The following is a 16,183-nucleotide window of genomic DNA, read 5'->3' as shown; positions in this document are numbered from 1 at the left end:
CAGCTCTCCGTGTGTGTGGCACCATTCCTGGGCAGGCTGCACTTTTTTCACACTGGGTGGCTCTCCCTATGGGGCACACTCCTTGTGGGTGGGGCTCCCCCACATGGGGGACACCCCTGTGTGGTACGGCACTCCTTGGATGCATCAGTACCGTGCGTGGGCCAGCTCATCACACCGGTCAGGAGGCCCTGGGTTTGAATCTTGGACCTCCCATGTGGTAGATGGACGCCCTATCCATTGGGCCAAATCTTCCCACGTACATTTTTCTTTTTTTACTATTGCTTAAGCCTCAGATTCTTCATTGGTAAAACCTACCTCATAGGATTGTTTTGAGATTAAATGAGAAAGTATATATAACAAGCTTTGTCTGGCTCCCCCAAAATGCACAATAAATGATAGCTGTAATTGTATTGTTATTGTTGTTATTTTGCTGAGAGAAGATCAATAATAGCATGTCTTTTTTTCTCAGCTATTTCCTTTGGTTTATCATCCTGGACTCTTCTGAAGGAAAGTGAGGGAGTATGGGGGGAGTGGGAGGTGAAGTAGATTCATATTTTCCTGCACTTGAGCAATAACAGAATGAAGCAGTCAAGAATGGGATTTGGGTGATCAGCAGTTAGGTCACAGAGTGCCAAACAGAGTAGAAAAAAAATTTGAACTGCACTATTTAATTAGCAGTTTTCTCCTTCTCTCTTACTTTCCTGTGCCCTCAGGATAGAATTTATGTCTACTTTGAGAGTGATGCAGTAAAGTGAAATTCTTCTATTCTCTCATAGCCAGTGTTGAAGAATAAAGGACTAAATTGACCCAGAAATAATCAGTGACATTAATGGATCAATTAGAGTTTACAGAATGACCAAGCAAACAAGCCAGCTGGTCAGTCCATCTCTGCATTGTTCACCTTTCCATCCAACACTGGGAAGCATTCATTTGCTTTCAGTTTTAGGAAATGATGATTTCTTTCCTTCATTTCCTCCTTCTCTTTAATTTGCCGTAGGCTCTGCACTGTTAAACCAATGTAAGACAATTTTTGATCTTCTGAGCCTGCTCCCCTTTCTGCCTAATTTCTTGTTTTCATACACTTTTATTAACAATTTATGTTAATGGAGTTATTTATTATACTGCATGTTATTGTTTTATTACATAGATATTTAAGCAGTGCACTTATATTGGGATTTTTTGACCTAAAGTTAATAATGAACCATTAAGTGAGACCGTTAAACGTTATTGCACACATTCTTAGCAAATTAAGGAAAAAAATATATGTAAACAGTCACCCCAATCTTGCCAGAGTGCAGAAAGGCTTCTTAGAAAATCAAAGTAAAATTACTTCTAGATTTAAAAAAAAAAGTGAATGATTGCATGTAAGCATTGCACAAGAATAGTTTTTACCAGATGTAGTATTAATCCTTATCAAATTTCATCTGATTCCTTTGGCAGCCGTCCATGATCTGTAGTGAATTATTGCAAACTATATATCCCTCTTAAGTCCGTGTCATTAGCAAATTTGATATTTAAGTTTCTGATATAAAATCTGATGAAGAAAAAGAAAGAACTTGATACAGTGGTGTTAATAAACACTCTCTTCAGATTGAACCTATACATTTTTGGGTGCTGTTGCTTAGAAGTCATCTATTTTATCATCTACATTTCTTCATCTCCCCCCCCCCTTGCCGGTTGTCTGTTCTCTGTGTCTATTTGCTGCGTCTTGTTTCTTTGTCCGCTTCTGTTGTCGTCAGCTGCACGGGAAGTGTGGGCGGCGCCATTCCTGGGCAGGCTGCACTTTCTTTTGCGCTGGGCGGCTCTCCTTACCGGCCCACTCCTTGCGCGTGGGGCTCCCCTACGCGCGGGACACCCCTGCGTGGCAGGGCACTCCTTGCACGCATCAGCACTGCTCATGAGCCAGCTCCACACGGGTCAAGGAGGCCCGGGGTTTGAACCGTGGACCTCCCATGTGGTAGACGGACGCCCTAACCACTGGGCCAAGTCCGTTTCCCTTCTTCATCTTATTCACAAGAACTTTTTAAGATTTTTCAGATACTTTACTGAATTTAGGATTACTATACGTGCAGCATTTTCCTGATTCACCAGTAAAAGTGCCTTCAAAAAGCAGATTAGTTTGACTACAGCTAGGCCTTCTGCATAATTTCACTTCTCACAGATAGAAGCTATGTGAACAGGTATTTTTGCCCATATAGTTTATCAGGAACATTGATAGACATCTTGCTTTCTCTTGTGCAATTCTTACTTGCGTTTGTTCTCTTTCTCTTTCTCTCTTCCCTCCTTTTTTTAAGTATAGATGAGAATGATGTATTGATTTGAAACCCTTTGTATAAGCAAATAGTCCAGTAGTTCAAGGGGCTCTTCCTTTTCTTGAAACAACTTTATAAGATATCTAAATTATATACCATAAAGTTCATGTGTGTTCATAGCAGTAATAGCTCTGAAGGTAATAGCCCCCCCGCAAAAAAGTTCACCCATTTAAAGTGTATAATTGAATGATTGCTAATATATTTACGGATTTGTATAACCATTACCATAATTTATTTTAAAACATTTTCAAAATTCCAAAAAGAAACTTTATATCCATTCTCTTTTTTAAAATCTAGAAGTAGTTTTTACTTTTGTTTTCTAAGAAGTCTTTCTTCAAGAAGTTGCCTTTCCATTGTGGGTTTCCCATTCTCTTTCTTTATATTCTGTTTATAAATCTAGAATTTCATTCCTTCCTTATCTATCTGAACCAATTTAAAAGACAACAAAAGAAAAATAGATATTACGGCAATCTGAGGTAGCTAGCCAGCACTTAATTAAGACTGTGTAGTTGTCATGGATTTAAAATTCCTATGCTTTTAGGAGTTCTTTCATTGGATAATGGAGACTGTAAAGTGCTTAATTTAGATTATATTTAGACTAAAGAAAGTAGTATTAGTAGTATAATTTCTATGCCTTTTAATCTTTCAATGTCTGATGGGAAACATTTTTAAAAAGGCCAGTGTATGTGATCGGGTTGTACAATTACAGCTTGAGGGAAACTCTACTGAGATATTGGAGTGAAAGAAGAGTTGAAATGGGGCTTAAGTCTTAGAGAGGTTATAATTTTAAAGTAACAAAGCAGCCCACTTCTGTCTGAAATCAGAGTTTATGCTAGTATCAGCTATATTAACTGCATCCCTTGGATAGCAAAGGTAAAACTTCTGGAAGGCCTGATTTCTTTAATTTCCAAATACTCTGAGCAATTACTCAGGAAAAAAAGGTTTTTTAATGAGTGAATCCATGCTTCCTACATCTTCCACTTGACCTTATATTTTACTTTGCTTTAAGGTGGCTTTTATTTGGGGGTGGGGAGACCGTGAATTGTAATATAACCAATTCTGTATTCAGTTACTTTCCTATGTACTTTTATTAACATCGCTTTTTAAAAAATTTTTCTTCTGTTATTTCTTGTTTCAACACTGCTTTTATACCATTGCATTTTAGGCTCAACTTTACACCCTTCTTTGTGAATGGTAGAGTGTTTGAGTCCACAGTTGTTTCAGTCCACAAAACAGTATTTTGTTTGCATTGATTGATTTATTTTAATAATTGGAGAAGTGGTAAACAGAATTGACCAGTGAAGTCTGTTAATGATTAGGCTATTACTAGGATAATTTTATTTTCTTGGCATAAATGTATTTAGATAGAGACCTTTCTCTTTTCATCTTTAGTGATAGGCTGGGAGGATCAAAGTATTTAGGAATTCAGTAATCAGTTAACTAAAAGTATTGTCTTTTACAAGGATAAAGTATCTTATAGTGCTATCTTTGTTTTTAATCACTTATGTAGATGGTACTCTTTAATTGTTAGAATGTTGGGGTTCTTGGAATATTAGGCAAGTCCTTTAATCTGTGTTCAGTTCTTTTTGAAAGTGGGTTTTTTTTGAAGTAGTAGATATAAATTTAATTATATATTATATATTATATAAAATACTTCAAAAGGTATGGTATTCTTTAATCTGGGATAGAAAAGTAATCATAGTCTAAAGGAAGGTATTGATGCTTTCTGATTTAAGAGTATCTTATGTGCATGCCATTTCAAGGTTGGAGATGCCTCAGAGAGTAAGATATATTCCCTTGAACCATAACATTCATTTTAGCTTCTTTAGGAGGGAAAATATATTATGATAGCATTGAATTAAATATTTGCTAACAGGTACTGGATGGAAGCACCTAGGCTAATGGGCTAAATGAATAAGCCAATTTAAAGATGATATAGGGAAGTGGTTGTGGCTCAACTGTTAGAGCATCTGCCTACCATATGGAGGGCCCAGGGTTCTATACCCAGGACCTCCTGACCTGTGTGGTAAGCTAGTGCACACACAGTGCTGCCCCACGCAAGGAGTGCCATGCCACGCAGGGGTGTCCCCACGTAGGGGAGCCCCACGCGCAAGAACTGCTCCCCGCAAGGAGAGCTAGCCCGCTCAATAAAAGCACAGCCTGCCCAGGAGTGGTACCACACACAGGGAGAGCTGACGCAGCGAGATAACGCAGCAAAAAAGTGACACAGTTTCCTGATCCATGTGACAAGAATGCAAGCGGACACAGTGGACACAAAGAGCAGACAACAGGGAGGGGGGAAGGGGAGAGAAATAAATAAAATAAATCTTTAAAAAAAATCAAAGAAAAAGATGATATACATTAGTATCTTTCATATGTAAAGATGATAAGTTATACTCTTATTACTACAAAAAAAGATATTAGACCATTTTTAAATTATTTGATATTTTTTTCTGTCTATTTTTATCCTGTTTCAATATTTAATACTTTTTTTCTGGGAACTGTTTTGTGATTAAATATTTTGAACATAAGGAATAAAGCCAAGAAAAATAGGGGACAGAACTAATGGAAAATCCATTCTTCATTTCAATAAAATTATATAGTAATAGAAAAATATTTGCAACATTTTTACAAAATAAAATCTTTACAACATTAATCATGTGGCATTTATTTTTGTGAACAATATAGTTCTCTGTGAGAAAAAAGACATACATTGTCATTTTGTGCACATGTATTTAAGTGGTTGACTGACACTCTTTTTAAATTTTTCTTTCCCCCACCCCCAACAGAATCTGTCTATGATCTTCTCCCAAAGGAGTTACAGTTACCTCCATCTAGAGAAACATCTGTAGCATCAATGAGTCAGACAAGTGGTGGTGAGGCAGGCTCGCCTCCTCCAGCTGTAGTTGCTGCTGGTATGCATTTCATTTTACTTTATTCAAGAAAACTAGATTATTATCTGGCCAACATGAACAGTGCTGACAAAGTTCATATCTAAAAAGAGTGTGATTTGAGGATTTGTTTTAGGAGGTTTAAAAATATATATTTTTAACATTAAAATTTTTCAATATAATTTTCTTCATGTAATTATTTCTTGAAATTTCATATTGGTACATCTATAAGTACCATCTCTTAGAATGGACCTTGTCTTCAAATACGGTAACCAGTTTAAAGCTGTTTTTGTTGACTGCACATATAAAGGTTAAATACCAAGCTATGGATAGAAAATCATATTTGAGACTATAATTTACAACTATTTTTTAAAACTTGCACACAGTGAAAAATGTTTTATTTTGTATAAATTGCAAAAGGACTCAAACACTCAAATATCTTTTCTGTTTATAGCATGTTACTATAACCTTTACCCTACATTTAAAAGTATATATGACTTTGTACTTATTTTAAATTCAGTTAGAAAATAGTGGAAGATTTGAATGTGATATTTATTTAAAGATATTTTCTTATAGCAATGAAAAAGTATAGAAAGTAGTGTTTGAAATTTACCATGTTTATTTTTACTAAGCTCTCAAATAATAAACTTTTTAATTATATAAAATTGGTTCAAAATTTTATTTTGAATTAGAATAAAAGAGTGAAAAACTAATAGAAAAAATCTCTAGTGACTAATTACTATGAGTACTTTCTATAATACTAGTTGGTCCAACTGTAATTCTTTTTTTAATTGAATTTATAGACTGCTATGTTTGCTTTATTAAAGGAAAACTTTTTTAATGTATTTTGAAGTTTTATTTGTCTTCCTAATTAGAGGTTTCTTGCCTTATTTGATACCTCTCATCTTTTAAAATCAAACTTAAAATCAATCAGAACATTTTTTTTTTCAGTAAATTCTTATAGTTTCAATAAGAGAGCAATGAAGTGGAAGGTTGTGATTCAAATGAGGATATTGGTACTATAGTAGAACTTGGGATATTTTTCTTGATTGCACTAAATTATGTACCATTAACGTTGTGTACCAATCTTTCCCCTGAGCTGTAATGTGCAGTATCTAGCCTTCTTGGTTGAAGGCCGGAAAACTTTAAACATGGCAAAGAAACTTATCAACCCTGCTCACTGTTCATGTGTTGCCAGACATTTTCTAACAGATTCTGTGGATTTAATTGTGAATTAGTGAACTATTTAGTAATCATATTGATAAGAACCTGGTTTCACATGATATTCACTAGGTTCTAAAAGTGTCGTTTTTTTTTTTTCTAGAATTGAGAGATTTAAATCTAGTTAAAAATTTTATCAGTGTAATATGAAAGAAATAAAATATTTCCTATGAAATATTTCACTTTAAATCCACAGGTAGAAATTGACTAACTGATTTCTTTTGTATCTTTTGAGATTGTTTTTTTAAAGACATGTTGAATTTGTATAGAACTAAAAGTCTGTTTCTTCTGTGCTTTTTAGCATCTGTTGACAGTAGATCCAGTTCCTTTTAAAAACTGAAGGAATTTTAGCTAGATTTGGGGAAAAAACAACACTTACTTTAAAATAATACCAACTCAACTTTAGAAGTACTTTTATAGAAATATTGAAAGTTCTTGAATTTGGGTTCACTAATGAAATATTAGTCCCTGCACCTCCATCATGTATTTCAGAAAATCCTCTCCAGATAATTTAAATGGAAAGCTATGAGTTGGAAAGTAATTGAAAAATCATGAAAAAAATAAGATATTTAACCAAAGGAGGTATTCTGAATTATAAACTTAGAAGTAATAAATTCTTATGAGATTTTGAAATGATCTCAATGTTGTTAAGATGGTAAAGAGATTAGGAAGGTAACCTTGACAGTTTCCTTATATTCAAATGCAGAAAATTTCTAAGCTCTAAAACTAAGTTTTAAATTTTTTATTTTAATTTTTAAAATTTTTGTATTATTTTTTATTAAAAAGCATGTTTTTTTTGGTTTGGTTATTTTTTTTTTCTAGGTACCAGGGCTGGGGATTGAACTCCTGACCTTGATGTAGGAAGCCAGTGCTCAACCACTGAGCCACATAGGCTCCTAAAACCAAGTTTTTTGTAATGCCTTTTTTACATAAATTTATTTTCAATAACAATCTATTCTAGGATTCTAATGTCTTCTTGGTAGAATAGCCTCTTTACCATATTCCATTATGATAAGAGAGTTTTAATTATAAATAATTATCATAGGGGAATTATATATAATGGGGGTCACATTTTTATTTGTCATATTAATATCGTTGGTGACAAAACTGTTAAAAAGAGATTTGGAATATCTTACTAGTTGCTCATTGTTTTCTTGGACAAAAATTAGATGTCTAGGAAAAGACACATTAAATTAGAATTCTGTGAGTTTTTTTTTTTTTAATCTATAGCATTTGCTGTTTAAATATGAAATGCATAAAAATGATTATTCTTAATGTAGTTAATTCTTCAGAGTTTTGAAGGAGCCGGATTGGCTGCTATCAGGTATGAGGGCCTGGTGGGAACAGACTTCTAGTTCTGCCATAAAGGTTTGTGTTTCACAAGTTCTAAATCAATTTAACATTTAGAGTCTGGGCATATGGGTGTTCATGGACAGTCTTTGTTACTTAATTATTACAAATCTGTTTCTCAGATTCACCAATCTAGATTTTTCTCCTGCGTAATACTAAGGAACTGAATAACTATGATGCTGCTAATCCACAATCCAGAATGTTAACCCTTTTTCTACCTCTACACTATTCACACTTTAAGCACACACCTATCAATAACATCTTTTTATCTTATGAGTCCCAGGTTTGGGCATGGGACACAACTTTTTCCATGGGCCAAGTGGAAGAATCTGGGAGGTTATAGTTGAGAATCACTAGCTTGAAATATGTCCTCTTCTACATTCTTGAGGCTCCTGTTTTTGTCCCAGTGGAAAGGTAGTTATAGTTTGTGATTCAATGTGCAAATGAATAAGAGCTTTAGAAATACAGGTTTTCCGAACAGTATTATAGGATCTTACTAGCTAAAACAGAATATTTTCATGAAACAAAAATAATATTCAAATGAACTGATAGCATGTTTTCTGCAAAGTAAGGAATTGTTCAAGAAGAGATGTAAATTGTGAAAGGATTCTTTCTGTTTGTTTGTTTTTTGGTGAATCTTATAATAGGTTATAAAGAACTAAAATGCAGATATTATTTAGGAAAACTAAAGCAAACCAACAGTTGCACCAGAATTTTTTTTATAACATTATTGAGGTAGTCACATATATATAATCAGGTATTGTTTTTAATCTACTTAAGTATCGATAGTTTTATCCTTAGATTGACTTAATTTATTTAAAATGTGAAATCTGTTACAGAAGTGAGCAGTAAACTTTAATCTTCATTTTAAAAAATAAAATCATTTTCTCATTTTATCCGTGACACTATTTTTTCTCTTTATTTTGGGAAATGGCTTACATTTATTAGTTTACATCAAAATATGATATTTTGCTAAGGGGACTGTTTCAAGCAAAAATCTCATATTAATTTCTTCAGAAATTTTTATTCTAATTCTTGAGCTGAACAATGAATTAATCAAACTGTAGATTTTCTCATTTCACCATTTTATTTTTTTAAAGATACATAGATCACATGAAATGTTACATTAAAAAATATAAGAGGTTTCCATATACCGAATTACCCACACACCCCACTCCTCCCACATCAACAACTTCTTTCATTAGTATGATGCATTCATTGCATTTGATAAATACATTTTGGAGCACTGCTACACACCATGGATTATTGTTTACATATCCATTCCATTCAGTGGGTTATGGCAGGATATACAATGTCCTACATCTGTCCCTGCAATATCATTCAGGACAACTCCAAGTCCCCAAACTGCCCCCATATCACACCTCTTTTTTCCTTCTCCCTGCCTTCAGCAACTCCTGTGGCCAATATCACCATATCAGTGATATCATTTCTTCCATTGCTAGAGTCACAATAGTTCTATAGTAGAATACCAGTAAGTCCACTCTAATCCATATTTTATTCCTCCATTCTGAGGACCCTGGGATGCCCACTCCACCTCTAAATTGAGAGGGGCTTTAGATCCCACAAGGCTGATGGATGAATTCTCCTGCTTGCAACTGTTGATTCTCTCAGTTCCTTGGTGTGGTGGTTGACCATCCTTATCTCCTTGTTAGCTGACCTGGGTAAGTCCAACAAACTGGAGACTTGCTGTTGCAACTCTGCTGAGGCTCAGGGCCTAGCTGGCACATGGCCAATCCAGAGATTCAAGTCTCCTGAGCATAACCAACCCCAGTGCCAACCACAGGATCAGTAAAAGTGACAGAAGAGGCATGTGTAGAGGAGTCACATCTGAGACCAACTCCATCACACTTAGGAGCACAAATTCCAAAGCAGGGCCCACTGACAAGGCACTGAACTACAGAGCCATCTGCCATGACCATAGGACCTGGGTGTCTCCATAGCCCTCAGGAGCATCACTACCTAGGGTTGTATCTACTTTGGCTGTCTCTGAGATCCTGCTGAGATGTGTGTAAGTGCAACCCCTCTGATGACCTCCCAACTCATTTTGAAGTCTCTTAGCCATATAAACTCATTTGTCTTTACCATTTCCCCCTTTTATTCAAGGTCTTTTTCTCAAACTGTAGATTTTATAATTCAGCCAGAGAATCTCAGCTCCTCTAAGAGTAACTCGTCAGTAATTCCTTTTATTGTTTTCATATTTTTACTTACAATAATTACATATTAGTGCTTTTTCAGAAGTAGTATATTTTCATTCAGTAATATACTTTGTAACAGTTGTAATGTAATATGAAACTCATACAGCATGTACAATAAAAATTCTGTTGAATATCTCCTTGGTGGATCATCGTAGGTTTTTAAGGCTGTAATTTAAATTAATGTCTTTACATGAAGTGATCCATATAACAGACTTGTATTTTGGGAAAATCTTTTAGAAAAGCATTATTTAATTTAATATTGAATTCTAAGCCACAGCAATGAATAAATTTCAAATATGTAACAGGTATTCTCTCAAATGAAGGAACTTGATTGAGTGTTGTTTACAACGCTATAGGAGAAGAAACTTAGAGAGCCATATTATTGTCCTGTAATCAAAGAACAGCTATGCTTTAATTCCTTTCAGACACCTTAATCACTGAAATTAAAATCATAGGAAAATGTCTACCACAATAAAATAATGTAAAAGATACAAGATAATCATGGCATCTGAATATCTCAAATGCCTGGGAGCCACATTTCTTTCATTTTTATTTTAAGAATGTATCTCTTTTTAATACCTTTCTGTAGGATAAAAGTTAATTGAAACAAAGAAAAACAAATAAATGAAAACACCAACAAAATTGATTGATCATATTAATAAAATACTTGGGAGTTTTAAAAAGAAGTTTATTTTTTTCCAGATTATAATAATAATGCATTTTCATAATCAATTTAAATATTAAGTCATACATTCTTGCTGGGCTAAAAATTGTTATTTTGTCTTTTGAAGGGAATTAATGAATCCCTCTTCTTAGATTAATAGCCGTTATTTTATTATTCCCTTTGGAATAATATTTGGAAACATTGAAAGTGAACAGTGCATTTCTGGGGAAAAAAAATCAGGAATATCTAACCTATCCTTTAGAACAAGGCTGTACACAAAATGAGATGAAGAATATGTTATCTTTTTTGGGTTCCCGCTATGCAATAGAAATTGTGCTAGACAACATGAATTTCATCAAATTTATGTAATCCTATCTTATTTAATCCTCCCACCAAAGACATCTCTCTTCTTTCCTCAGAAGTCTAAATTTTTTACTCTTTGCTACTCTACTCCAGGGAATTTAGAATTAGGTGTTATTACTTCAGTTAAGGAAACACAAGATCCTAGACTAGGCAGTATGTAGGATATTGAGTTGAAAAATTCATAGCCCTACCCATCTGCAAGTTTCAGATCTATAAGATGAGACTGTAATTTCTAGAAGAATGTTAATTTTTTTAAGGCTTTATTTATTTATTTACTTCTCCCCCTATGTCCCGTTGTCTGCTCTTTGTGTCCATTCGCTGTGTTTTCTTCTGTCTGCTTGTATTCTCATTAGGTGGCTCTGGGAACTGATTCTGGGACCTTCCGGAGTGGGAGAAAGGCAATCATTTTCTTGTGCCACCTTAGCTCCCTGATCTGCCGCTTCTCTTATTATCTATCCTCTGTGTCTCTTTTTGTTGCATCATCTTGCTGCGGCAGCACTGTGCATGGGCCAGCACACCTGCACTGGGCAGCACTCCTACACAGGGCCATAGTCTGTGCAGGCCAGCACTCTGCATGGGCCAGCTCATCACACAGACCAGCTTGCCTTCACAAGCAGGCCCTGGGCATCTAACCCTGGACCTCCTATATGGTAGACAGGAGTCCAATTGCTTGAGCCACATGCACTTCCCAGAATATTAATTTTAATAAAAGTGATTCACAATAACCAAATTGCTTATCCCATTGAATTTCTTCTAACTTACTTGTGTTAGAAAGTATTTATAGTTAGGTAATTTGGATATTCTTTACTTGACTAAAGAGCAAATTTGCCTTTGTCCACTCTCCCGAGTTAATTGATAGAACATATTTCCAAATTTTCGCCATTTGTGTAGTATACTGTTCCCAAGATTAAAGATAAAGTTCATTACTTGGAAAGGTAATTCACCTATGCAACCTACGTTATTGATGTTGTAAGCCAAAATTGTTAGTTGATCTTGGTAATTCCATATGGCCATACCCACTTTTCCTCAAAAGCTAGAACACTTCCAAAAGAAAGTCAAGTCCTAGTTACAAACATGTTACAAGTAAGTTTGAAAATCTCTATTCCTCCTTCTATCTCTTATATTGAAATGCTGTATAAATCTAAATGCATGCACATATGTGTACAGAATTAATCTGTTACTTTATTATTTATGCTAAAGTCTACATTATTAAAGCAAATTTAGGTCATAATTATCAATTCAGATACATTTGCTAATTTAGCAGGCCATTTCATATTAGAAATTATCATTGACAAAAAGGAAACATGGTCTATTATTGCTTTGTTTCCCTTTATTATTGTTATTTTAATAATATTAGCAACAACTTTATAAACATTGTGATTTATTCTATGTCTGATAGAATAGGGCATTTTTTAGTCACCTGAATCTGTAGAGCAGCATTTTTTCCCCCAAGATTTATTTTCTTTATTTCGCCCACCCCTCATACCCCCAGTGTCTGCTTTCTGTGTCCATTCACTGTGTGTTCTGTCTCTGCTTGTATTCTCATTAGGTGGCTCTGGGAACTGATCCCGGGACCTTCTGGAGTAGGAGAGAGACAATTACTCTCTTGTGCCACCTCAACTCCCTGTTTTGCCATGTCTTCTTATTTTCTCTCCTCTCTGTCTCTTGTTGCATCATCTTCCTGCGCCAGCTCTCCACATCAGCCGGCACTCCTGTGCAGGGCGTGGCTTTCCTGTGCTGGTGGTGTTCCTGCATGGGGCAGCATTCCGTGTGGGCCAGCACTCTGCATGGGCCAGCTCGCCCTTACCAGGAGGCGCTACGCATTGAACCCTGGACATCCTATATGGTAGTTGGGAGTCCAGTTGGTTAAGCCACATCCGTTTCCCGCAGAGAAGCATTTTAAAACTGGTCATAGATTCTCATTCATAGCCCAGGTACATATATAAAATACTCAATTTCATTTTTATGTTTATACAATTTTGCTTAAAGATTATGCACATAAGTGGGCTCGTTTTTTAAAATCTCACCAATAATACTTATTATATAAGCAGAAAGTACTGATACAACTAGTTGTTTTGTGAAATGAGTAAAGTTGTATAACAAACATTCTAGCTTGGGACAGGAAGAAGGAAAATAGGATTAGGGTAGGGTAAAGCAAAAAAGCTTTAACTGCATCTGTAATTTTTTCCCCTTAAACAATGAATCAAGCACAGTAAAATGGTAGCATTTGTTAAATATGGGTAGGGGATGTTGGTTTTAAACATTTCATAACTTATAAAATGCCAGATGGCAGATGATTAAAATAGTAAGTCTAAAATACCCAATAAACTATGCTCTTAAAAAGTGACAAATGTGTGGAATATATTAGATACTTGATGAATTTGTTTTTGGCCTAAGTAAGGGTGCATCTCACTTCATTTCTCCCTAAATGCAAGTGTATATCCATTGGCAATATTTTTTTTTCTTTAAAGATTTATTTATTTTCTCCCCTTCCCCTCCTCCTGCCCTGCTGTTTTTCTGTCTATTGTCTTCTCTTCTTATTTTCTCTCCTCTAGAATTCAGTGGAATTCGATCCTGGAAACCTTTGATGGGGAGAAAGTTTCCCTGTCAATTTCACCATCTCAGTTCCTGGATTCTGCTGCACTTCATCTTGACTCTCCCCTTGTAACTCTTTTTTGATGTGCCATCACCTTGCTGCATGACTCATTTGTGCAGAGCATTGGCTCACCATGCAGGCATTTGCTTACCACACGGGCATTCATGTGGGCATGCTTTCTCCTCTTCTTTTTCACCAGAGGCCCCAGGGATTGAACCCATGTCCTCCCATATTTTCAGCAGAAGCTTTGTCACTTGAGCCACATCTGCTTCCCATAGTACTTTTTTAGCGATATAAAATTCATCCTTCAGTATATTCCTTCATAACTAGGCAGTATTGTCAAATAAATTAAGTCAGGGAATGAATGAGAACACACCACAATATGCTAGGCCCATACAGCCACCATCTAGATTTTTTTAAAAAGCTTTTTTAATGTACACACATATAGTTTAATCTACTTTTGCCACCTATGAAATATGAAATTAAATTATAATGGACTTTGGAATAATAAAGACCTAATTTGAATGTTAATTGCTGTCATATTATTATATTATAGACATAATATTGAGGAAGTTAAATAAATTTCTAATACAATTTCTCCTGTAATTGGCTAATAATACCAACTTCCTCTTAAAGTTATTATGAAGATAAATATATAAAATACCTAACATTGCCTAACAATCGAGGATTGCTCAATAAATATGGATCTTCCTTTGCTTTATGTTTCTTCTTTCATTTATTACTAATATTTTTAAAAATTTCTTTATTCCCCTCCCCACTGCCTTGTTTGTGCTCGCTGTCTGCATCTATTCACTGTGTGCTCTCTGTGTCTGCTCATCTTCTTTTTAGGAGGCACCAGGAACTGAACCTGGGACCTCCCATATGAGAGAGAGGCACTCAATCACTTGAACCACCTCCACTCTCTGCTTTGTTGTCTTTCTTATTGTGTTTCCTCTTTGTATCTCCTTTGTTACATCATCTTGTTGTACCAGCTCGCTGTCTTGCTTGTGTTCTCCAGGAGGCACCCGAAACCAAACCCAGACCTCCCGTGTGGTAAGTGGGAGCTCAATTGCTTGAGCCACATCCACTTCCCTATTACTAACTTTTTTAGAAAACATAGCTTGTGTTTTTATAAAAAATCAATTTTTTAACCTTACTCTGATTTTTCTTTTCTTTACATTCTTACCCATTCTATTTTTGGCCTTATTTTGAAATTTGGCTTATCAGTCAAGATATAGCCACACAACGGCCATGGGATTTATGTTCTGACTCTTTTATTTTCTCACTTTGACACTTGTGGATCGCTTGTATATAAAATGAACTTTGAGAGACTAATGAGTTATAGGAAGAATAGACAGTTTTCAAAGAAATTGTATTTCTGTAAAGTTGAGTTCATTCTAAAATTCTCTTTGTACTTCTTTTTTTTTTTTTTAACAAGAGTGATAAAATTGCATGCTCTATTATCAAACGCCCGATTATCAAAACTTAGTAGGAAAAAAAACACAAAAAACTCAGTAGTGGGGGAGCAAATGTGTTTCAAATGGTTGAGCTCCTGCCTCCCACATGGGAGGTCCCAGGTTCAGTTCTTGGTGCCTCCTGAAAAAAACAAAAACAAACAACAAGCAAAAAAAAACAACAACTCAGAGAAGCCAGTGGCTTGGTGGTTGAGCGCCAGCCCCTACATACAAGGTCCCAGGTTTAATCCCTGGCCCTAGTACCTCACACAAAAAAATAAAAACAAACAAACGAAACCCCTCAATAGAGCAATTTGTGACTGTCTACTACTGAAACAATTTATTTTGTATACAATTGTGTTTAGTATGCTTTTTTTTTAAGTAATACATTTTCTTTTCTTTTCTTTTTTTTTCTTTTTTTTTTTTAAGATTTATTTATTTTATTTATTTCTCTCCCTTTTCCCCCACCCCCCGGTTGTCTGTTCTCTGTGTCTATTTGCTGCATGTTCTTTGTCCACTTCTGTTGTTGTCAGCGGCACGGGACTCTGTGTTTCTTTTTGTTGCATCATCTTGTTGTGTCAGCTCTCCATGTGGGTGGCACCATTCCTGGGCAGGCTGCACTTTCTTTCGCGCTGGGAGGCTCTCCTACGGGGCACACTCCTTGCGCTTGGGGCTCCTCTACGTGGGGAACACCCCTGCGTGGCACGGCACTCCTTGTGCACATGGCCCAGCACCACAATCCAGACCCAGATATAAAACTTGATTAATTAAATCAGAGGATTTCAATGGCACAAATACTATTTTGTGTCATAAAGGTAGTGGTGATACCTTTATGAATTAACCTAAACTATATTAAAAATATAGTGTATGATAGATAAAGCATTGATATTACTCCAAATAGCATCCATCAGGCTGTTTTTCCCTCCAATTCTTTAATGTATAATAATTCTGTTTTTATCTTAAAGTAAGATTACCTTTTGAGTGGGATCTTTGGCAGTTTAGTAAATGTAGTTATCAGCTAGTATAATTATTTATTTTTGTGTTTAAATTATTTGAGGTAGAGGAGTCTATCAGGACTTTAGTCACTTCACTTAAATATTGATCAGTGATGTACCC

The 16,183-nt window shown here is 35.4% G+C and overlaps 1 protein-coding gene across 17 annotated transcripts in view; it reads left to right on the top strand.

The window, feature by feature from the left end:
- The window catches only part of NFAT5 (nuclear factor of activated T cells 5), a 123,747-nt gene that overhangs the window by 54,967 nt on the left and 52,597 nt on the right, over window positions 1-16,183 (top strand). For all 17 annotated transcript variants that reach the window (XM_058279777.2, XM_058279784.2, XM_071209101.1 and 14 more), the window contains one exon: window positions 5,102-5,227. In XM_058279777.2, coding sequence (XP_058135760.1) covers window positions 5,102-5,227 — 126 coding nt within the window. The remainder of the gene's footprint in view (window positions 1-5,101; window positions 5,228-16,183) is intronic.

This window comes from Dasypus novemcinctus, chromosome 18 (genome assembly GCF_030445035.2).
Source record: "Dasypus novemcinctus isolate mDasNov1 chromosome 18, mDasNov1.1.hap2, whole genome shotgun sequence".
NCBI classification, from domain to species: Eukaryota; Metazoa; Chordata; class Mammalia; order Cingulata; family Dasypodidae; genus Dasypus; species Dasypus novemcinctus.
This window is presented reverse-complemented; position numbering and strand designations above follow the sequence as displayed.